Source organism: Colias croceus, chromosome 23 (assembly GCF_905220415.1).
Source record: "Colias croceus chromosome 23, ilColCroc2.1".
Classification (NCBI taxonomy): Eukaryota; Metazoa; Arthropoda; class Insecta; order Lepidoptera; family Pieridae; genus Colias; species Colias croceus.
Genome location: NC_059559.1, coordinates 4,936,736 through 4,960,535, shown reverse-complemented (window position 1 = coordinate 4,960,535; position 23,800 = coordinate 4,936,736). Strand labels below are relative to the sequence as shown.

Here is a 23,800-nt window from a genome sequence, read left to right as displayed (position 1 = left end):
CAGCGGGGAAAGGTAAAATCATTAAACTTTACTGTAAAACAACGATTAATTTCTTCATCAAAACCAACTCCCGATTTGTGCAGTAAGTAACATACACCAAATTTTAGTTGTAATGTTTACGAATTAATCGATTTCATGAATGAGAATTGGTTAGAAGAAGCCTTCTGATGAAACTTGCACATATTTTGGTATTTACGATTCTTGCTAGTTGTTCTTCCACGGAGCGTGCTTTCTCAGCGTTAAATCGAATTCATAGGTAGGTAGGTACGTATTTAAGAAATACACAAGGCCAAGAACGCCTTTCTGAATTAACAATGACTGTCATTGAAAAGAGCTGTTAATTGAATTAAAACAATCACCTAAGTAGGTACCTACTTCTATTCTGATGTTATAAAATATTTCCTTCAGAAAGATCGGCGTTTTGAATTAGAATATACCTAAATGATCTGTACAATTTTATAATATAATGTCATACAGTTTTATATAATTTATAGATATAGATTTTAATATGATTGTAATGGTAAACGTTTGACTCAACTGTTTGCGGGCGCGCGTGAAGATTTAATTCGGTATGTTCACATTTTTTATAAGTTTTATAACGAACATAGGTACCTACTTAGTAACACAGTGTATACCTAATTCAAGAAAAGGGTACCCAGCAAACACTTCGAAAAATTTGGGCTTGCCCAGTCCTTACACCCTAGGCACGCCACTGGTACGAACACACTTTATCCTTTTTATTACACTCGTCACAAAGCAAAATGCCCGTATTGACAATTTTTTTTATTAATAAATAATAATGAATAGTATAAAACGAGGAAGCTTTTAGTTTAATTTAGTTTAATGTTTCAAGAGGAAGCTTTTAGTGTGTAATTTATTAGTTTTTAGACAAAGCGGGCGAAGCCGCGGGCGGTAAGCTAGTATTTTATATTTTATGTAAAAAATTCTTATAATTATTACATTTTCAGTGTTAATGCGCGATCCGATACTACAAGAGAAGCGACAAGAGCACGTGATGTTCCAAAAGTACGCGCTTGAGTTACTGGAGCGTGTCTCCGGCAAGAGCAAACACAAGGGCGCCGAGTTTGAGACGTCGCTCGCTAATATACACCGGGTGAGTGAATGAATGAATGAATGAACGAATGAAATGTGCATGGAGTGCATTTGTGAGCGAATGAATGAAGAAATTTTATTTAATGAAAAAATGAATAAATAAGCACCGGGTGAGCGAATGAATGAATGAATGAATCTATACTAATATTATAAAGCTGAAGACTGTCTGTTTGTTTGTGTGAACGCGCTAATCTCATGAATTACTGGTCCGATTTGAAAAATTCTTCGGGTTTTTGATAGCCCATTTATCGAAGTAGGTTATAGGCTATATATCATCACGTTAAGACCAATAGTAGCGGAGCAATGCGGGTAAAACAGCGTGGCACGACTAGTGAATGAATAAATTGAATGTGCGCGCTAGAGTTACTCGAGCGTGTCTCCGGCAAGAGCATGCACAAGGGCACCGAGTTCGAGACGTCTCTCGCCAATATACACCGGGTGAGTGTGTGAATGAATGAATAAATGTGCATGAAGTGCATTTGTGAATGAATGAACATTGGATGAATGAAAAAAATCAAGAAATGCGGCGCCCCTCTAATACGGAGAGGCAAATGCTGAGTAGTCCACCTAATCACGAATACCAACTAATATTTGAATGTATTTATTGTATTTTAAGGTTTACATTTATTTATGTGTATTTTTCTCTAAAGTGTATTAGTTTAAGTGAAAAATTGTAGTTTGTGATTAAACGTATTTTCTTTCTTTCTTTCTAAATGTACAGTGGATGAGTGAACGACTTAACGAAAACCTGGACATTTTAGTTAGTAAATGAGTGAATGAAAACAATTTACATTTGGCAATGAACAAATGAGAAAAAAATTCATTGAAATTAACTCCTAATTTATTTTACAGGAATTTTCAAAGTGTATTGTATTTTATAAGAAAACTGCTTAATAAAGATGCAGGCAGAGTTTCACTTTGGTTATCCCAACTACTGTTTTCCGAAAGTCTGCCTAATAAAGATGCAAGCAGAGTTTCAGTTGAGTTCAATTTAAACTACTGTTTTCCGTATTGTGTGCCCAGTTGTTTACAGTACATATAAACGAATCATCCAATCTTTTATCTATCTTTTATTTATCTTTTACCTTTCAACAGGCGAACGTGGTAGCGCAAACGCGTATCAACTACAACGAGCGGCAATTACTCCAACTGGTTGCCCGCCATCTTGCGGCGCGGGGCTTACACGAGAGTGCGGCAACTTTGCAAAGGGAAGCGGCGTTGCCTCCCCCCGGCCCCCCGCCCGCCCCCACACACCCGCACCCCCCGCCTGTGTACGCGCCCGCTACACCTGCCAGGGTGAGTATATACACACAGACAGACAGACAGACAATACACAATACACAAAACATTACCTCCCCCCGGCCCCCCGCCCGCCCCCACACACCCGCACCCCCCGCCCGCCCCCACACACCCGCACCCCCCGCCCGCCCCCACCACACACCACAGACATACATACTGTCTCCCGTCTATACACCGCCAAAGAGATTTTACACACACCCATAACACCCAAAAAAAAAATTCGATACAGTCATTAGAAACGTCTTACACCAAACACATCCAAACTACGTATATGAATTGACTAGCTGTTGCCCGCAGCTTCGTCTGCGTGGAAAAGATAAATAAACATGATACAAATTTTCATCCCCTATTTTATCTTCTTGGGGGTAGAATTGATCAAAATCCTTTCTTAGGGGATGCCTACGTCCTAACATCTACCTCCATGCCAAATTTCATCCCGATCCGTCCAGTGGTTTGGGCTGTGCGTTGATAGATCACTATATCAGTCACCTTTGAGTTTTATATATATTTACGTTATCTCCCCCCGGGACCTCCGCCGGTTTTTTTATTCTTTAATTTGTGTAGGAAAAAAGTAAATTCTCTATTTCGTTAATGTGTTCCATATTGAAAAACTGGTAAGTATCACCATCACTACATAGTATAAAAAGTCGCTTTCTCTGTCTCTATGTCCCTTTGTATACTTAAATCTTTAAAACTACGCAACGGATTTTGATGCGATTTTTTTAATAGATAGAGTGATTCAAGAGGAAGGTTTTAGTATATAATTTTTTAGGTTTTAGACAAAGCGGGCAAAGCCGAGGGCGGTTAGCTAGTCAATTAATAAATCGAATAAATATAACTCAAAGTTACCATAATCAACTAATATACATATAAAATATTACAGCCCCGTCTGTCCGTGTCGCGTACGAGTAGCGCAAGTCTACTGAGAGAGAGTATGGACTTGAACCATTCTACACACGAGGAGAATAGTCCATTACCGCCTGTTATTAAATTAAGGTACGTTAAATTTATATATTTTATCAATTTACTACAAAATTTAATCTATACTAATATTATGAAGCTGAAGAGTTTGTTTGTTTGTTTGAACGCGCTAATCTCGGGAACTACGGGTCCGATTTGAAAAATTCTTTCGGTGTTAGATAGCTCATTTATCGAGGAAGGCTATAGGCTATATTTTATCACGCTACGACCAACAGGAGAGGAGCCACGGGGGTGAAACCGCGCGGAGCAGCTAGTTTGAAATAATATTTTAATCTGACTTTACAAATGGTGGCAAATCATGATTCTATGTTAAAAGAATGAGTTTATTATACATTTAGAAATTAAAGATTTTTAACGGATTTTAAACGCGATTTAATCATTATATTATTTCCTGACGTTTCGCACACTCAGTATTAATCGCGTTTAAAATCCGTTAAAAATCTGTAATTTTCAAATGAATAATACCTGCATAAAATTTATTTATTTATTTATTTTATTTATTTCATTTATTTCAGATTAATTTAATACTGCCGGCCGGGTTAAAATCAAACACTGGAAATTTTTAAGGTTATAAATAATGTATTAAATTTTAAAATGTGTGAAAAATTAACACGACAAAATCCCCCCCAGAAAGGTCCAAACGACCCCGCACCCGCCGACCCCCACGGCGGAGAAGCGCTCCCTGCAGAAGCAGTTCAGCGCGGGGGCTGACCGACCCCCGTCACCCCCGAGGGTCACGCTGCACTCCATCATCACGGAGTACCTGTACAACCAGCACGCGCTCTGCAAGAACCCCGTGGTCACCTGCCCCCAGTTCAACTTGTTCGAGTGAGTAGATAATTAAAAAAAATATATATATTACGGGACAATTTTCACACACGGCACGATCTGATCCCATACTAAGCTTTCGCTTGTGTTATGGAAACCAGATGGCTGATAAACATACATATATAATTTTAAATAAATACTTATATAGATAATTAACACCCAGACACAGAGCAAACATCTATGTTCATCACACAAATATTTGCTCCGGGTGGGAATCGAACCCACGACCTCTGGCTTGGAAGGCAGGGCCACTATAGGTCTACCAGAATCTGATAGCATATTTATATTTAAGAAATAAAAGATTTTCATATGGCAAGTTTATTTGACAACTATCAAATCGGTTGTCAAATTATTTGTCTTCTTTGCATTTGATGAATAATTTTAGGATTTTGTCTAAAAAATCTTCGAAAATGTCGAAAAAGCCGCTGTGATCACAAGCAAGAGGTGTTGTTTATAATGTGTATAGAAAAACATTCGATGAAGAAGGGTCAAACACATCACAATTTTCAATTTTGAATATTTTATTGGTAAATTGGACTTACCCGTTTTGTTGAGGCAATAAGGTTCACTTTTGCTTGGTAAAACTTGATTAAGTAAAACGCACGTCTAATCTTGATAACGTTTATTTCGTTACTAACACAGATCACTGAACAAGTAATATGGTTACTAATTTCTAAAGCTACATACTAGCGGCGGCGCGTACATACCGCCCACCAAAACCTATAGGTAACTAGGTTTTATCTTAATTGGCTAACATTTTTGCTTAACGTTTTGCATTACATACCATCGAATCTAAACTTAAACATGCATTCTTCAAATAAACAAAAACAAAATGATTTTTAAATTAAGTTATATAAATCAACAATCAGTATCTGTTATTATCTAAACATTGTACATTTAGATTAATTATGTAATAACATTTTTTTTTTTATAATTTAAATAGGCAACTAATATTCAAAAATCCAAGTCATTATTTATAGGTAATGGGCATAATTTGGAAATTGATCGCTTCATCAATTTTCCGCGGCATTTTAAAGAATACACACGACATATCCCGTCTGCTCCCGAATGTTTTTCTAGGATACGACCTAAAGCCCATTTACCAGGAGGTAAATGTTCTTCCACGACCAGGACCACATCTCCCACTTTGAATTCATCTTGTCGTTTTAGCCATTTGGGTCGTTGCTGTAGACGTGACAAATATTCTGTTTGCCATCTCTTCCAAAAGTCTTGTAGTAACCTTTGTGCATACTGCCATCGTGAAAGTCTGTTAAGGTTTATGTCTCTCAAGTCTGGTTCTGGTATATTGAATGGGGCTTCACCAATGAGAAAGTGACCAGGTGTAAGAATATTCAAATTATCGGTATCTGTATTGTCGATTGGACACAACGGTCTGGAATTTAAGCATGCTTCTATCTGGCACAGTAATGTTGTCATCTCTTCGAAAGTTAGATGCTTATCTAAAATTCTTCGCAAGTGATATTTGATGGATTTCACCCCCGCTTCCCATAAGCCTCCAAAATTTGGACTGTAAGGTGGATTGAAGTGCCATTGTATGCCATCTTCTGCTAAAGTAGCTGGTAGATGGCCTGGTATTTGTAAATTAGCCTGTTGGAACAGCTCCAACAATTCCTTGTTGGCACCTACAAAATTAGTGCCTTGATCGCTCCAAATGTGGCTACATCTTCCCCTTCGAGCTACAAAACGTTTTAACGCGCCTAAGAAAGAATCAGTGCTTAAATCCCCAACTAATTCCAAATGAACTGCTTTGGTAGACATACATACAAATATGCAAATGTATGCCTTATTGGTTTTGGACCCTCTACCCCTTGAAGTTAAAATTTGCAGTGGACCAGCAAAATCTACGCCGGAGTGTAAAAATGGCCGTGACGGAGTCACCCTCATCTCAGGTAAGTCTCCCATAATTTGTAATCTGGGTTTTGCTTTAAGTCTCGCACATATAAAGCACTTATTGATATATGATGAAACAAGTGATTTAATTTTAATAATCCAAAAACGGCTTCTTATATAATTTATAGTCAATTGTGTACCACCGTGTAGCGTCTTTTTGTGTGCATCAGCTATTATTAAAGTAGTTAAACAGCTCTTATTGCTTAAAATCATGGGATGTTTCTCGATTTCTACAAGATGGGCATGCCTGAGTCTGCCGCCCACCCTGAGAATATTTTCAGCGTCCAGGTAAGGATTAAGATTTTTAATACAACTGTTGCGTTTTATTTCTTTCCTTTGTTTTAAATCTTCTATTTCTACTGAAAAAGATTCCCTTTGGTCTAATCTTACACATTTGTTTAAACTGTCATGTAGCTCATTTGTAGTTATAGCCTTAACTTCTTTAATTTTCCTTACATTCAGAAACCGTGTGCAAAAGACTATTGCTCTCAGTAATTCATATAAGTTATTAAAATTTTTAAATTTATTTGACCAATGTGCCTCATCTACTATTTTTGTATTTGCTATAATATTTTTCCTTTTTTCTAGGTTAGTGTTATAAACGGAATTTTTCAAAGAAAGATGCTCATCTCGTAGCCATTTTGGACCTTCCCACCATAATTTACAATTTTTAAGTTCAGGTAATAACATTCCACGTGAAGCAACATCGGCAGGATTTTCTACAGAAAGTACGTGGTACCATTTATTTCCTATAGTTTCTAATATAGTTGCAACCCGATTCCGTACAAAGGTTTGCCATCGAGAAAGATCTCCTTGAAGCCAGGACAAAACTACGGTTGAATCTGTCCAACCATATATCCGATCGGTTGGTATGTGTGTAGCGTCACTTATTTGTTTTAATAATTTGGCAAGTAAAACTGCGCCACATAATTCTAAACGAGGCAGGGATACAGGTTTAACAGGTGCAACGCGACTCTTCGCAGCTATAATGCCTGTAACATATGTATTATTTTCTACTTTGACTCTCAGGTAAGCTACTGCGCCATATGCCTTTGAAGATGCATCACAAAAGCCATGCACTGTAACATCAGACATATTTTTAGTATGACTGTATAACCATCTATTTATTTTTATATCTTTTATATTTCTTAAACTTTCTTTAATCTTTAACCAATCTTCTTTTATTTCAGGTACTACTTCTTCATCCCAAGAAATTCTCATCAACCACAATTTTTGAATTATTATTTTTGCAGGCAGGAGTACAGGAGTTAACCAACCGAGAGGATCAAACAAGCGTTGAATCTCCGAGAGTATGGTTCTTTTGGTTATGTTTGCCGGTGACGCAGGTAAGTCAGCATAATAATGTAAAGTATCATCGACCACATTCCATGATAGCCCTAACGTCTTTACTGTTCCTTCAAACTTAAAATCTATACTCAGGCGAGAGCTTAGTTCATCGGAAGAAAAGTTTTTCAAAAAATCCTTATTATTTGATGACCATTTCTGTAATTTCATTCCTCCTCTACTAAGTATATTTGAAATTTGTTTCGCTATTTTTGTAGCATCTTCTACCGAATCCTGACCGGATAGTAAATCGTCCATAAAAAAATCATTTTTTATTACATTAACAGCCGCAGGATAGCCTTCTCCTTCATCGTTAGCAATTTGGTGAAGAGTTTTTACAGCAAGATAAGGTGCCGATGCTGTGCCGAAAGTAACTGTCAATAAACGATAATCCTTTATAGGCTCATCAATGCTATTCCTCCATACAATTCTTTGATAGTCAGCGTCCTCTGTTTTTATTAATATTTGCCTATACATTTTTTCTATGTCTGCGACAAAGGCAATTTTCCGAAGTCGCCATCTCATAATCAAGGATCTCATATCTTCTTGTAGCAGTGGACCAACAAGTAAGTCGTCATTGAGCGATATATTATTTTTACCTGTTGCAGACGCGTTGAAAACTACTCTAACTTTTGTTGTATCACTTGCTTCTCTAATAACTGCATGATGCGGTAAGTAAATAGATGGGTTATTAATTTCGCTTTCGGGAACTTCCTCCATGTGGTTTAACTTTAAATATTCATTAATCACATTTATATACTCTCTCTTTAAATCCGGGGATTTGACAAATTTGGATTCTAATTGCTTAAATCTGAAAATTGAAATATCACGGGTATCACCTTGTGTTGCTCGTGGGGGTTCGTGTTTTACAGGTAATTTTACAACATATCTTCCTTCCGCTGTCCTTGTATATGTATCTTTATATGTTCGTTCACATGTTTCTTCTTCTATGCTTAATTTTTTGTTTGTTTCAGGATCCAGCTCCCACAACCTTTGCAACATTTCATCCACATCTATACGATGGTGCATAACTAGCATTTCATTATTAGATTTCATTTCCGTATTGTCTAACACGGAACCGAATAATATCCATCCCAAGCTTGTTTCTTGTGCGCATGGTGAACCAGGAGGACCCTTGATCAAAGGTTCTTTGATTATTTGTGCATATGTGGTTACGCCCAGCAGCATATCAATCCGTCCAGGTATATTGTATGTGGGATCGGCTAATACAAGACCTTGAAGATGTGACCATGAATTTTCACTGTCTATCAAATGTTTGGATGGTAACACATTTGTTAAACGAGTAGTAGAAATGACATATGCATCAATGAACAGTTGGAACTTGTCGTCATATCTTGATAAAAGCTCTAATCCCACCGTGTGTTTTACCTTAGTTTGTGTAGATCCTATTCCCGTAATACTTACATCTATAGCCAATGGTTTACGTTTAACTTTAAGCAGTTGAGCAGCTCGTTCGCTTATAAAGTTCGCTTGTGAGCCTTGGTCTATTAGCGTGCGGAGTACAGTTATTCTGCCGGCGCCATCTGTAACAGGGACAAGAGCGGTAGCTAGCAGAGCAGAACCTTGTTTGGTTGCTACGAAAGAAGAGATAGTGTTAACCTGTTCCTCCAAGTGTTGCTCCTGCTGTTCTTCGTCTATCTTATCCTCCACCTGATTAAAGTGCGATTCTATGTTGCTGGGTTTGACCACGGCCATTGACTGATGCAACAAAGAATGATGACGCCGTTGACATACCTTACAAGAAACCCGCAAACGACATTTGCTCACCACATGCCCACTGCATAAACAATTAAAGCAAATATTATTGGAACGAACAAACTCATTCTTTTGTTGTGGTGTAAGTGATATAAATTCTTTACAGTGGCATAAAGCATGTTCTAGTTGACATTTTGGACAGGGTTTAAATTGCACTGCGGGCGTCGCTATATGGAATGACCTTTCTTTAGATGTCGATGGCGATAATAACTCCAAAGTACGAAATTTTAATTGCAAAAACTGTTGTAATTGTTCCCAACTTGGTAATTTGTCGGTATCATTCTGGACATACTCTTCCCAATCCTTATGTGACTCTGGGTCCAATTTCTGTACAACCAGAAATATAATTAAAGCATCCCAAGAGTCTGTGATTATGTTTATGTTTTTTAAACTATTAAGGCACTCTGTGGTAGTGTCCAGTTAGTTCTTTATTAATTTATAATTTTGTGAGCTCATTTTCTTTTGATTAAATAATCTTTTTAATATTGAATTAACCATCATTTTTTTATTTCCAAATCGTTTATTTAATAAATTCCAGGATTGCTCATAATTCGCTTGTGTTATCTGAACATGTTTTAATATATTTTCAGTTTCACCAGTTAAGCTACTCTTTAAGTAATATAATTTTTGTACATCCCCAAGCGCGGAGTTATTATGCACCAATGACTGAAACATGTCTCTGTACGAGGGCCAATCTTCATATGACCCCGAAAACATCGGTAGCAAGATTTTAGGCAGCTTTAACTGCTCGTTTGCGTTATTTGCTACTTCCAAACTTGTTCCATAGGCAGGACTCTTATTAGCGTTTATTAAAAGATCTTTTAGATCGGCCTTGATGCATAAATAAAGATCTTCAAATACAAAAAAATCTTCGTTCACAAAATCTGGGGGCACGGTAGTGCCCCCGCCAAGACGAGCCAAGCGAAAGAGAAGCGGACGGGCACTACCTACCTTTTCTCGAAGCGCTTCGACGTTTTTTTGAACCCTCATAACTTGGGTTTGGATTATGCTAGATCGACAAAATTTTAGGGATATATTGTCAATAGCGGACTTATTGAAAATATTAAGTTTTAATTACATTAGCTTTGATGATCATCAAAATTCTTAAGGTACTTCCTAATGTCCTAGAAAGCTGAAATTTTGTATGTAAGCTAGTATTAGCACACAAACAACAAAAAAATTATAAAACATGTAACTTTCATCCCCCAACCCCTTAAACTAGGGAATGGGAGTTTGTATGAGACCTGTAATTTTAAATTAAATTTTGATGACGCTAGAGGTCTAATCTAATAATCTAAAACTTGGTTCCCCTAGATACATATATGTATATGTACTCCTTGTTAAAAAAAATTAAAAATTTAATCGACATATATTGAGATATATTTATTAGAATATGTACCAGAATACATATATCTTGGCAAACGGGTATCATTTTCAAGTTCAAGACATCAGGATGAGCTAATGAGACGTGTGAATATGTCTTGGAATAGATTTTGGAGTATGAAAGAAATTCTAAAATCCAATATTCCAATCAAGATGAAAAAAATTGTGCTGGATTCGTGTATCCTGCCGTCCCTCGCATATGGGTCCCAAACATGGATTTTTAACAAAAAAACGACTGAAAAGATTCAGACAACCCAAAGAGCCATGGAACGGAGTATCCTAAATTTAAAAATAAAACATAAAAAAAGAAACACAGATATAAGAAAAACAACAAATGTGATTGACGCTCTGGAACAATGTAAAAAACTAAAATGGAAGTGGGCCGGACATATCGCTCGAATGAAGGCTGACAGGTGGGCCAAAAGAGTAACGGTATGGAAGGGACCCAGTGGTAAGAGAAACCGTGGCAGGCCGGCTGAGAGATGGCTAGACGAAATTCTGAAACTAGCTGGAGAAAATTGGATGAAAAAAGCAAATGACAGACTAGAATGGAGAAAACAGGAGGAGGCCTTTACTCTTAAGAGGTCCTTAATAAAGATTGATTAATTAGTTAAGCATTTCAATAAGAATTTAATAATAATATAAAAAACTATGTATTTACTGTTTAACTTAGAATAATTTACTTGAACAAATAATATAAAAAACTATGAACTACTGTTTAACTTAGAATAATTTACTTGAACAAATAATATAAAAAGCTATGTACTACTGTTTAACTTAGAATAATTTACTTGAACAAATAATATAAAAAGCTATGTACTACTGTTTAACTTAGAATAATTTACTTGAACAAATAATATAAAAAGCTATGTATTTACTGTTTAACTTAAAATAATCTACTTGAACACTATAAATGTAAAACTTTTGTAAAACTATATATTTAATTAAGGAAATAAAAAGGCTTTTTTATTTATTTTATTTTATTTGATATTGAGATATATACTTCAGATCAGGTCATATAAATATGAATGAATAGAAGTGTTGCGAACGTCTCCTGCCTCTTACGTCCACACAGTAGCTAAAAAAAAAAATTGTCCTTGACAAGAGAGTGGGCTATAAAAAAAGGCGTCTCTGATGTGCAAGAAATACACCCCAAAAAAAGAAGAAAAAAAATTTGTTACAAACAACTTACAAAAAGAAATGAAATCCCACCAAAAACATTTTCATGTAAAATGTTGCCAAGACGAGCCCATATGACTCGCACTGTCAAAAAGTTATCAGATCTCATGTAGAGCCAAGCTTCTAACACTACACGCCCTAACTCTACAAGGCCTAACTTTACAAACTCTACACCTTAGTCAAAATATGTGGCTTGGCCGTTCGTTACTACAAGAACTATTGTATAACACAAAAGTAATGAACAGTGAATTAATTTTTCACCTTACGCCGATGTGAATGTAGCGAAATGGCCAAGCCACATATTTTGACTAAGGTGTAGAGTTTGTGAAGTTAGGCCCTGTAGAGTTAGGGCGTGTAGTGTTAGAAGCTTGGCTCTACATGAGATCTGATAACTTTTTGACAGTGCGAGTCATATGGGCTCGTCTTGGCAACATTTTACATGAAAATGTTTTTGGTGGGATACGATATTTCAGATTTCTTTTCTTTAGGCACTGTTCTCACCAAACTATTGTGAGCCTCTTTAAAAGTGTTCCAATACTCCTCAATACTTTGTAAGCGGGCAAGTTTGCGCCTTTTGTAACAATAAAGCCGTATCCTCCAATAAGGCCAGTAACTGCTCGACACCACTCATGTTTAGTCTTTTATCAATATTGTACGAGTAACGAATAAACGTGTAAAGTAAATAACAATAATCTGTAACTTGTCACTCAATAGAATCCTTCCGTAGAAACCGGTTCGTCGATGTAATTAGCATTAACGCTCATTGATACTATCCGGCGATGGACCATATGTTGAGGGAATAAGGTTCACTTTTGCTTGGTAAAACTTGATTAAGTAAAACGCACGTCTAATCTTGATAACGTTTATTTCGTTACTAACACAGATCACTGAACAAGTAATATGGTTACTAATTTCTAAAGCTACATACTAGCGGCGGCGCGTACACGTTTTGATACTTAAAATTAAAAATATTATAAGTAGGTAGGTTACTAATAATAATATTGTTTGTTGATTACAATATAATTTTATGACAACTTATTATAAGAGTTTCCAATACGGTTATTCGTCAAGCTGTCCAAGTCAATTTTATAATGTGTGTATCTGTTACTACTTACGAAAATAAACATAGTTTTATTTTATTTTATAAAAAATTATGAGCAATCTAGTTTTGATCTGCATTATCTTTACATCCATATTTTTGCATGGCATAATGATAATGAATATACAAATATAGGTATGTGTAAATAATAATATTATGTATTACATAAACTCAAACTCAAACTCAAACTCAAACTCAAACATTTATTTATTCAATTAGACTTCTTCGAGAAGCACTTTTGAAACGTCAATACATATTTTTATCATTTACCACCGATTCGGAAAGCAGTATCTATGGAGAAGAATCGGCAAGAAACTCCATAGTTGCTCTTTTAAATCATTTCAGTATTACAATTTAATTTTACATAGATAAAAGTTATATGTATATTATACAATATGTAAGTATCTACCTACATAATATTAAGTGGATATCTCATTACTAAGTACAGTATTGTTCACTTATGTAATGTGACTAATGATGTTGAGGACAAAATAAAAAATAAGCAGTATCAAGATCGTTCAGTCCATTTTCCCTAGGGTTGCACACTCAAAATTTTGATTTCTCTAATTGCCATCAGATTCTGGTTTACCTATACCAACTAAGCCAACCGGTCAGTCAAGGTTCAATTGGTTTAATGTCAAGAGTAGTGATGTAACGATACATGATTTTGCCGATACGGCGATACCGATATAGAAGGCTTGGTAGATAAATAGATAATCAATTATGCACTTATTTTGCATAAAAGTTACCGACATTTAACAAAGACTTGACTGTAAATCTTTTAATAAAATGCCAAAACAACAACATAGAAAATATTAATTTTAGTATCATCGTTTTACAAAGTCAGTTAAAGTACTGCAGTAATCAAAGTTTACTATTGGTAGATTTTTGTTCAGAAAACAATGTGTCCGCTCACGGGTGGCCTCCCACCTCGTTCATTCGACGTTCTTTTTGGATTGTATCATTTCAAAAAAAAACCTACCTAGTACATAGGTCCCAACCCCGTCTCCAAGATCCCTTGAAATACGTGACCAATTGATTTAGCCCCAGAAGTAGTTCTGAATTTCAATATCGGTTTGCTAAATATATTTTGATTTATTTTCAAAATCGCGGCGCACGATTGAAGTTGTATGTATGGATAGAGGACACATAGACAAACAAAAAATGTCTTATAACATAGTACCCTAAAGCGTCACATTACCGAGATATTTGGAGGTAAATATTCACTTATGAGTACAACGACAAACACTAAAAATTGACTTATTACGTGTCTATTTGCATAATATTATCTCCAAATAATTACTCCCAGGTAGTAATTCGCATGTCAATTTCTATCTATGGATGTGAACTAAACACCTTCCTTCTTCTACTTAAACAGACCCCAGGCGTATCCATCCCCACGTACCGGTAGCTTATTATCCCCCACGAACCTAGAAACGTATGCGCAAGAGTAGTATACGATCTTATATACCTATATTTAAGGTGTTTTTCGTGTGTTCTTTATTTTCTATATGTACTCAACCCTTCTATTTCACTTTATACATACCACACGCGTGTCCACGTACCGGCGCTTATTATCCCCCACGGAACCTAGAAACGTATGCGCACGTGTAGTATACGTCCTTATATACCTATATTTAAAGTGTCGTTCGTGTGCTTTTTGCTATCTATGTATACCTAACGCCTCCCCCCTTATTACTAGACCACACGCGTGCCCATCACCACGTACCGGCGGCTTATTATCCCCCACGGAACCTAGATACGTATGCGCAAGAGTAGTATACGTCCTTATATACTTATATTTAAGGTGTTTTTCGTGTGTTCTTTGCTTTCTATATGTACTCAACTCGCCCATTTCTCTTTATACAGACCACACGCGTGTCCATCCCCACGTTCCGGTGGCTTACTATCTCCCACGGAACCTAGAAACGTATGCGCTCGAGTAGTGCGTCGAGAACTCGGCGGTGCGTCGTCAAGGCGACAGCACGCAGCGCTCGCACACGCGCACTTCGCCGCGGCGCGCACGCTGCGCCTGCAGGACGACGACGCGTACTTCACGCACACCATGTTCCACGTGAGTGTGCACACTACACCACACTACACACCATGCCACGCCATGTCACGTCATGCCACGCCACGCCACGTCATGCCACGCCACGCCACGTCATGCCACGCCACGCCACGTCATGCCACGCCACGCCACATCATGCCACGCCACGCCACGTCATGCCACGCCACGCCACGTCATGCCACGTCATGCCACGCCACGCCACGTCATGCCACGCCATGCCACGTCTTACCACGCCACGCACCGCCACGTCATGCCACGCCACGTCATGCCACGCCACTTCACGCCACTTCACTCCACGCCACTCCGCGTCACGCCACACTATAACTCGCTACACCATACCACACTACACCACACATACAATACCGTACAATTCAAGCAAGCCACGTGTAAAACTCACGACAGTGTATGAATGGCAATTTACTGTGGTAATATAACGATAACCACGCCTCATTGATCTGAAATTCTACTTCAACTTCGCCTTTTTTGCACTCTCTTGGGCACCCGTTACTTTTAAATTAAAATAAAGCATGGGAATGCTGTAAAAGTAAATATCAAATTCAAATATGTTTTATAAAAATATTAAATACGTAATATAATGATTTGCAGCCGACACAACAACAATTGCTAGCGGCGACGTCATCAGGCGATATAAGAATATTCAACTTGTTCAGCGGTGTCGAAGAGAATTCGTATCAAGTGCACGAATCTTACATATATCATATGCAGGTGAGAATTGTATCCAACTAATATTATAAACCACTCCGTCCGCGTGGATGGTTTATTTCTCCATTTTGAGTAACTCTGACAATGACATCTTATAAATATCTATTGGACCCAAATACGGCTAGGCCTATAATAATACGCAACGTGTGTTCGCGGTACCTACTACAGAACAACGTCTATGGATAACTGAAAAATTGAGATTTTTTTTCTACGTATTTTTCCAGGATAAAAAGTATCCTATTTTACGCCCAGGATAATAAGGTATAATTATACCAAGTTTCATCGAAATCGAACCGTTAGTTTTCACGTGATGCCTGAACATACAGACAGACAGACAAAAATTTTTTTAAACACATATTTGGATTTGGTATCGATCCAGTAACACCCCCTGCTATTTATATTTATTTTTTCAATATTTTCAATGTACAGAATTGACCCTTCTCCAGATTTATTATATGTATAGATGCTAAAGTTTGTGAGGACGGATGTGTGTGTATGTATGTATGTTTGTTACTCTTTCACGCGAAAACAAAAGATTCAATAGGTTTTGTACAAAGTTATATTTTTATCCGGACTAGCATACATGCTACAAATTAACTAATAAAGAAGAGCGTGTGTGCTGAACACACGTGTCAGAAATGAAACTTCTTTGGCAAGATTCAAAGATACCAAAATTGTCGCCTTACTCCATGACGCGACAGTATTGACATGACGCGACCTTGAAATTTTAATTTCAACGCGCCTAAAGAAATTTCACTTCAAAAGAGTTTTAAACTTTAAGAAAAGGGAATGCGTTATTCTAATGTATCCATACTATAATATTATAAATGCGAAAGTAACTCTGTCTGTCTGTCTGTTACTCAATCACGCCTTAACTACTGAAGCAATTTGCATGAAATTTGGTATAGAGATATGTTGATACCCGAGAAAGGACATAGGCTACTTTTTTCCCCGGGAAATAGGATAGGTTTTATCCCGGCAATCCCACGGGAACGGGAACTATGCGGGTTTTTCTTTGACTGCGCGGGCGAAGCTGCGGGTGGAAAGCTAGTAATCTATATTACTGTAAAGTTTCATCCAAATCCGTCCAGCACTTTTGAAAAAGTGGCGTGGTGTGGATTGGCTCAAGCCAATTCGTTACAAACATACATACAAATCTTTACTCGTTAAAGATATACTGTGGAAATTTATAATATGTTGAGTAAATTATTTTATTTTTCAGGCAAGCAGAGACGGGTTATTACTACTAGCTTCTTCGTCAACGACGTGGCGGACGCTATCAGCGTTGTGGAATATGAAGGAGTTTGAACAATTGTATGTACTTATATGTTGTTTATTATATTTAATACTTGCGGTCCGCCCCGGCTTCGCCCGTGGTACATATTTACGTTTTCCGGGATAAAATATAACCTATACGGATTCCGAAGAATCCCTCTAAGTAATGGTAAAAGAAATTTTGAAATCGGTCCAGTAGTTTTTGAGCCTATTCGATACAAACATACAAAAATACAATTTTTCCTCTTTATAATATTAGTATAGATAATATGTAATTTTCAACGCCATTTTATTAGCTTCATCTGTATGTTTGTATGTAACCGTCTCGTTAAGACTCCAATTTGACCCTTAATGGACAGTTTTAATTATGTATAAGTTAGATACAAGTTACATATTATGTAATATTGACATGATTTTAAAAGAGCAACTATGGAGTTTCTTGCCGATTCTCCTCCATAGATACTGCTTTCCGAATCGGTGGTAAATGTTAAAATACTTATGTAATGACGATTCGAAAGTGCTACTAAATAGTAGTCTAATTGAATAAATGAATGTTTGAGTTTGAGTTTGAATTCAAACTATGTACACTTATCAGTTATCAAGGATCGGTGACTATACAATAATTTTATTTTAGTTTAAACCGACTTAGATTTGTAGCTACACCCATTTTTTTCTTATACGTCAGAAAGAGGGTATTCTTTGTACCTATCTACCTTGTACCAGCTTTGTATCTATTTGATGGATCCCAAATAGGTTGTGATAAGGTCAAAAGTATGTTTTTTTTGCATAATCACATAAAAAAATATTTCTTCATTATATAAATTTATATGTGTCCCTTCAGACACATAAAACTGAAAGAATAGAATAAATTCGATCGCTCTGGCGGATCACGAGTGGCTGAGTTGGTGAGGCATCCGCCCCGGAATGGCGCGAAAGGATGCGGGTTCGAGTCCCGCTGAGTGATCGAATTTTTTCTATTCTTTATAAATTTATATTTATAAAGCATTTGAATGCCATAAAACCAAAAATATAAATTCAATATTTCTTCATTGCTTTTTAAATTTGCAGATTCCAACTAGACAATGAAGAATATGTGGAATTCTCCAAAATGTCGGATGATCGGATAATCGGCACTAAGGGTGAAACGGCGACCATCTTTGATACACGCACCGGAAGGGAGCTACTCACTTTGAGTCCGTCTATAAGTAATCAGTATGCTAAGAACCGGGCGTGTTTCAATCCTACCGATGAATTGGTTTTATCAGGTAAATAATCTAGAATTATTATTATTGTTATGTATGTCGGGTTGTATAATAATAGAAAGCAATTAATATCAAGTATGTACTTTATTTCATGTAACAATTGTAAAATTTAATTAACAGAAAAGGATTGTATAGAATGCCGTGTATAGTGCCACAAACTTATCTGACCCGGTGACAGTGTCACTGATGTCGCTTTCTTTTTATTTAAACAAAATATTCCGTATGAAAAGTCTGTGAAAATGTGACATTTCAAAATGGCGGCACGTAGTTCCAGTTTTTGTCACCGGGTCAGATAAGTTTGTGGCACTATAAATGTAAAATCAAAGCTGTCTTCCCGAATGACAGTGTTGCCAGAATGACGCTGTGTGTACCACAGATTATCAATGTCCAATTTATGGTGCGAACAATTATTTATCATCATTAAAATTGTCATCAATCATAATCTTAGCCATCGTCATCTTTATCAGCGTCATTATCATCACAATAATTATCATCATTACTATCATTTTGATAATCACACTATTGTCATTACCAAACTACGGTCAAAAGTTTATTAAAGTCGGTTCTTTTGACTTTTGACTCCCGATTTTTTAAGTTGCAGACATCGAATCATATGTGAATTTTGAGAATAATTTTATGATGTAAAAGTATTTAAAATTTTACTGCTGGGTATCTCAACTTTCTGAGATTTTGGCCTGAATCAAGTTATTTTACGGGGGCCATAATCTGTTTTTGTATATTATGCCTGAAAGAGTGAAAATCTCCATACATATCTTCTTAAAAACTTCACATTTAGATCGACTGACCGGTTGGCTTGGTTGGTAGTGGCCCTAACTTCCCAGCCATAGGTCGCGGGTTTGATTCCCACCCGGGGCAAATATTTGTGTGATGAACATAGATGTTTGCTCTGTGTCTGGTTGTTAATTATCTATATAAGCATTTGTTTATTATTATATATGTATGTTTATCAGCCATCTGGTTTCCATAAAAGCGAAAGCCTAGTATGGGATCAGAACGTGCCGTATGTGAAAATTGTCCTGAAATATTTACTTATTTATTTTTAATAATAGTAGATTTTAATATTATAAACAATATTTTTTTTTATTTTCAGACGGCGTCCTCTGGGATGTGAATACAGGCAAAGAAATACACAAGTTCGACAAATTGAACCAAACGCACAGCGGCGTGTTTCATCCTAATGGATTAGAGGTGATATATTAATTTTAATATATATTTATTTTACTAAATTACACTTAAAATAAAATGAAAAACTACTCGAATGTGAATTTCTTCCCTTTTCCCAGTTTCTTCTTAAGTTATTGTAGAAAATATTCAAACACAAATGAATGTCGCTGTGGAGGAAGGAAGGTGGAATTCCTCCATCGAAAAAGGGATGATCCTCGATCAGTTTACTCGACTGGCCCCGATGAATGATGTCGGAAAGTTGTATATATGCTCTGTAGCGAAAACATTTTGCTTGCGCGATTCAGAGCGAGGTGTCGCTACAGTCGGGTTAGGAAACCACTTATGACTCACGAATGGCTGAATTAATTTTAATGATTTTTGAATTTCTCTTCACGAGCAGATTAAAACTTTAAATAATTTGAAAAGCACAGAAAAAGAAGAAAAAACAAGTAAAAAGTTTGTTACAAGAAATTTACTGATTTAAAAAAAGAGATTTTTTTTTTATTGTTTCTCAAAATAAATTTAAAAAATGACTCACTAATGATAGGTAATTATTTATGTCACTTTTGCACATTTTCAGGTCATATCAAATACGGAAGTGTGGGATTTGAGAACGTTCCACTTATTACGAACTGTACCAGCTTTGGACAAATCTGAAGTACGTATATATTCCTTTACTAGTTTTCCACCCGCGGCTTCGCCCGCGCAGTCAAAGAAAAACCCGCATATTTCCCGTGGGATTTCCGGGATAAAACCTATCCTATGTGTTAATCCAAGTTACCCTCTATATGTGTGCTAAATTTTATTGTAATCGGTTCAGTAGTATTTGCGTGAAAGGGTAGCAAACACACACACATCCTCACAAACTTTCGCATTTATAATATTATTAGTAAGACTAGCTGTGCCTCGCGGTTTTACCCGTGTGGTTCCGTTTCTGTTGGTCTTAGCGTGATGATATATAGCCTATATCCTTCCTCGATAAATGGGCTATCTTACACCAAAATAATTTTTTGGAAATCCAAATTGGACTGAGGTTCCTGAGATTAGCGCATTCAAACAAACAAACCCTTCAGCTTTATAATCTACACTAATATTATAAAGAGGAAAACTTTGTTTGTTTGATTGTAATGAATAGGCTCATAAACTACTGGACCGATTTTAAAAAATCTTTCACCATTCGAAAGCTACATTATCCACGAGTAATATAGGCTATATATCATCAGGCTAAGACCAACAGGAGCGGAGTAATGCGGGTGAAACCGCGCGGCACAGCTAGCATTAAGTATAGATATATTTATAAAAATAAAATGAAATACATATTTACAGGTAATATTCAACCCGGCATGCACAGCGCTATACGCAGTGTGTTCAGATCAAGACTCGGAGGATAGGAGTCAATTCGACACTAGTTTTAAGACGTTGGACGCGTACGACTACTCTAGTATAGGTGAGTTTTGACTGACTGCGAAAAGGGGGATGTGGTTTTGTTTTTTATGGGTAGTGAAATTATTATATTTGTTACTAGCTGCGCACCGCGGTTTCACCCGCGTGGCTCTGCTTCTGTTGGTCTTAGCGTGATGATATGCCTTCCTCGATAAATGGGCTATCAAACACCGAAAGAATTTTTCAAATCGGACCACTAGTTCTTGAGATTAGCGCGTTCAAACAAACTCTTCAGCTTCATAACATTAGTATAGATTTAGTTTTCGGGTGTTTTTTTTTTGTTTGATTTTAAAAAAATCCGCCAATAATTGTGAACCGATTGTATTTTTAAAAGTAGCTGTACTAGTGTTAAAATTCTTATTTTTTAATTTATTTTCATCATAAAAGCCTTCTTTTGACGATAACAAATGCATAAAAAATATAATTATTGAAATAGGTCCATTTTTTCACGCGTGAAGAATATTCTTTTTATATTCTTCATTTCAAATTTAATTTTCTCAGTATTAAATTGTTAATTTAAAAGAATTGATTCTCAATTTATTAATGGACTCATGTATAGTTTCATAATCATAATCATATTTTATTCACCATAAATATAAAATTAAATACATAGAAACCATTATCTTAATTAATTAAACATAAAAAATACAAGGATATTATAATAGGACATTTATGATTATAAAGGTAAAATGACCTGCAGGCCTACACTAAGACAGTTTTATTAAAACGATTTTCTCGTACTCAATTATTCATTTATTAATTATTATAATAATTTATAACTATAGTCACATTTTATTAAAAGTGGACAAAAAATTACCATTCTACTAAACCAGTAATTACTTCTTTCAGCGACCATAGACGTGAAACGCAACATATACTCGCTGAGTGTATCCCGGTACGGCACTCAAATATCCGTCGTCGAGAATTTGGGTGACTTCGAGCAAGTACAGGAGTCCTGTGTCAAGATATACGATGTTGGCAGGAAGAGGGATCACGATGATGACGCGGTGAGTTGAGTGGGATTGAGTTGGGAGGACTTACAAGAGCTAGAGTGAGTATATAGCAAGAGAAAGAGCTTAGAGTGAGTTATGAGGAGTTATAGTGAGTAAAAAATGACTTAGTAGGTTTACAAGAATCGCGTGTGAAGATGATGTTGGCAGGAAGAGGGATCACGATGATGACGGGGTGAGTTGAGAGGAGTTAGGAATTATTTATAGTGAGTTATGAGGCATTGTAGTCAGTTAAGAGGAGAGAGAGTGAGTTGCGAGAGTTAGAGTGAGTTAGGAGCAGTGAGAGTGAGGTAAGAGGAGTGTGAGTTAGGGGATAGTGTAGAGACCAAAATCTTGTGTTAAATTTGAATTAAAAATAAATAGATTAAATTAAAATCATGAATACAGGAGGAAGATGATGAAGAGGAGCTAGCCGGAGGATCGGAGAACGACGACGGATCGGACTCCGGGTCCGACAATGATGACGATTGTGAGTACATTTATTTTGAGATATGTTTAACTTTATTTATGTGTAACAAATTTGCTTTCCGTCCGCGGCTATGTTTGCGTTTTCAAATAAAACCCGCATAGTTTTGTGTGAGTTTTATGGATAAAACCTATCCTATATTATATAAGTATTTTGCGTGTAAGAGTAACAAACATACATACATACTCACAAACTTTCGTGTTTATAATTTTACTAGCTTTCCGCTCGCGGCTTCGCCCGCTTTGTCTAAAACCTAATAAATTATATACTAAAACCTTCCTCTTGAATCACTCTATCTATTAAAAAAAACCGCATCAAAATCCGTTGCGTAGTTAAAAAAAAATTAAGCATATCACTTCAAAAGTTAAAATGTACGAAAAGGTATCCTGGCTGAGCAGCTATAATATCAATAATAATATTATAAAGCTGAAGAGTTTGTTTGTTTGAACGCGCTAATCTCGAGAACTACTCGGTCCGATTTGAAAAATTCTTTCGGTGTTAGATAGCCCATTTATCGAGGAAGGTTATAGGCTATATAGTATATATCATCACGCTGCGACCAACAGGAGTGGAGCCAAGGGAGTGAAACCGCGCGGAGCAGCTAGTAGCGTATAAAATATACGTATAAAGTGTTTCTAATAAAAAGTAATTTACATGCCCCCCCCCCCCCCCTCCTCCCCCCAGTAGCGTCAAGCCTGTTGTGCAATGCGGTGCTGAACATGTTTTAGCGGTATTTAGAATTTTCTAGTGTTTGATTTTACGCAAGTATTACACATATAGAAATTAAAGATTTTTTAACGGATTTTAAACGCGATTTATTCATTACTAGATTTCCGCCCGCGGCTTCGCCCGTGTTTGCAAAGGAAAACCCGCATAGTTCCCATTCCCGATTTCCGGGATAAAAACTATCCTATGTGTTAATCCAAGTTACCCTCTATATGTGTGCTAAATTTCATTGTAATCGGTTCAGTAGTTTTTACGTGAAAGAGTAACAAACATCCATACAAACTTTCGTCTTTATAATATATATATTAGATATTATGAATGACCGTCAATACGTATAACATCTCAGTCTCCCCGTGACCGCGCTCGTTTTAAAGTGTTCGAAATATCGGTAAAATAATACAATTAAAAAATCGCGTTTAAAATCCGTTAAAAATCTTTAATTACTAAATGTGTTGGCGGTTTATAACCGACTTCAAAAAAAAGGAGGAGGTTATCAATTCGGCCGATATGTTTTTTTTTTATGTATGTAAACCGATTACTCCGAGGTTTCTGAACCGATTTACGTGATTCTTTTTTTGTTCGATGCGGGATGGTGTCGAATTGGTCCCATAAAAATTTTATTCGGATTTAGCCCAGTAGTTTTTATTTTATGAGCATTTTTGTCTGTATTTGTCAATGTTGCAAGTACAAAAAAAAAAAAGTACAAGTTTGAAGTCGGTTGTTTTT

At 36.5% G+C, this 23,800-nt stretch overlaps 2 protein-coding genes across 4 annotated transcripts in view; one reads left to right on the top strand and one right to left on the bottom strand.

Moving 5' to 3' along the window:
* The window catches only part of LOC123702121 (DDB1- and CUL4-associated factor 1), a 45,686-nt gene that overhangs the window by 20,297 nt on the left and 1,589 nt on the right, over nt 1-23,800 (top strand). For all 3 annotated transcript variants that reach the window (XM_045649771.1, XM_045649770.1, XM_045649769.1), the window contains 13 exons: nt 969-1,114; nt 2,209-2,409; nt 3,296-3,408; nt 4,024-4,221; nt 14,783-14,987; nt 15,591-15,710; nt 16,930-17,021; nt 18,051-18,247; nt 19,356-19,453; nt 20,010-20,087; nt 20,756-20,876; nt 21,722-21,879; nt 22,270-22,351. In XM_045649771.1, coding sequence (XP_045505727.1) covers nt 969-1,114; nt 2,209-2,409; nt 3,296-3,408; nt 4,024-4,221; nt 14,783-14,987; nt 15,591-15,710; nt 16,930-17,021; nt 18,051-18,247; nt 19,356-19,453; nt 20,010-20,087; nt 20,756-20,876; nt 21,722-21,879; nt 22,270-22,351 — 1,809 coding nt within the window. The remainder of the gene's footprint in view (nt 1-968; nt 1,115-2,208; nt 2,410-3,295; nt 3,409-4,023; nt 4,222-14,782; nt 14,988-15,590; nt 15,711-16,929; nt 17,022-18,050; nt 18,248-19,355; nt 19,454-20,009; nt 20,088-20,755; nt 20,877-21,721; nt 21,880-22,269; nt 22,352-23,800) is intronic.
* The window catches only part of LOC123702122 (coiled-coil domain-containing protein 186), a 36,152-nt gene continuing 30,292 nt past the window's right edge, over nt 17,941-23,800 (bottom strand). The window contains exon 15 of the transcript XR_006752813.1: nt 17,941-17,975. The gene's annotated coding sequence lies outside the window, so the exon portion shown is untranslated. The remainder of the gene's footprint in view (nt 17,976-23,800) is intronic.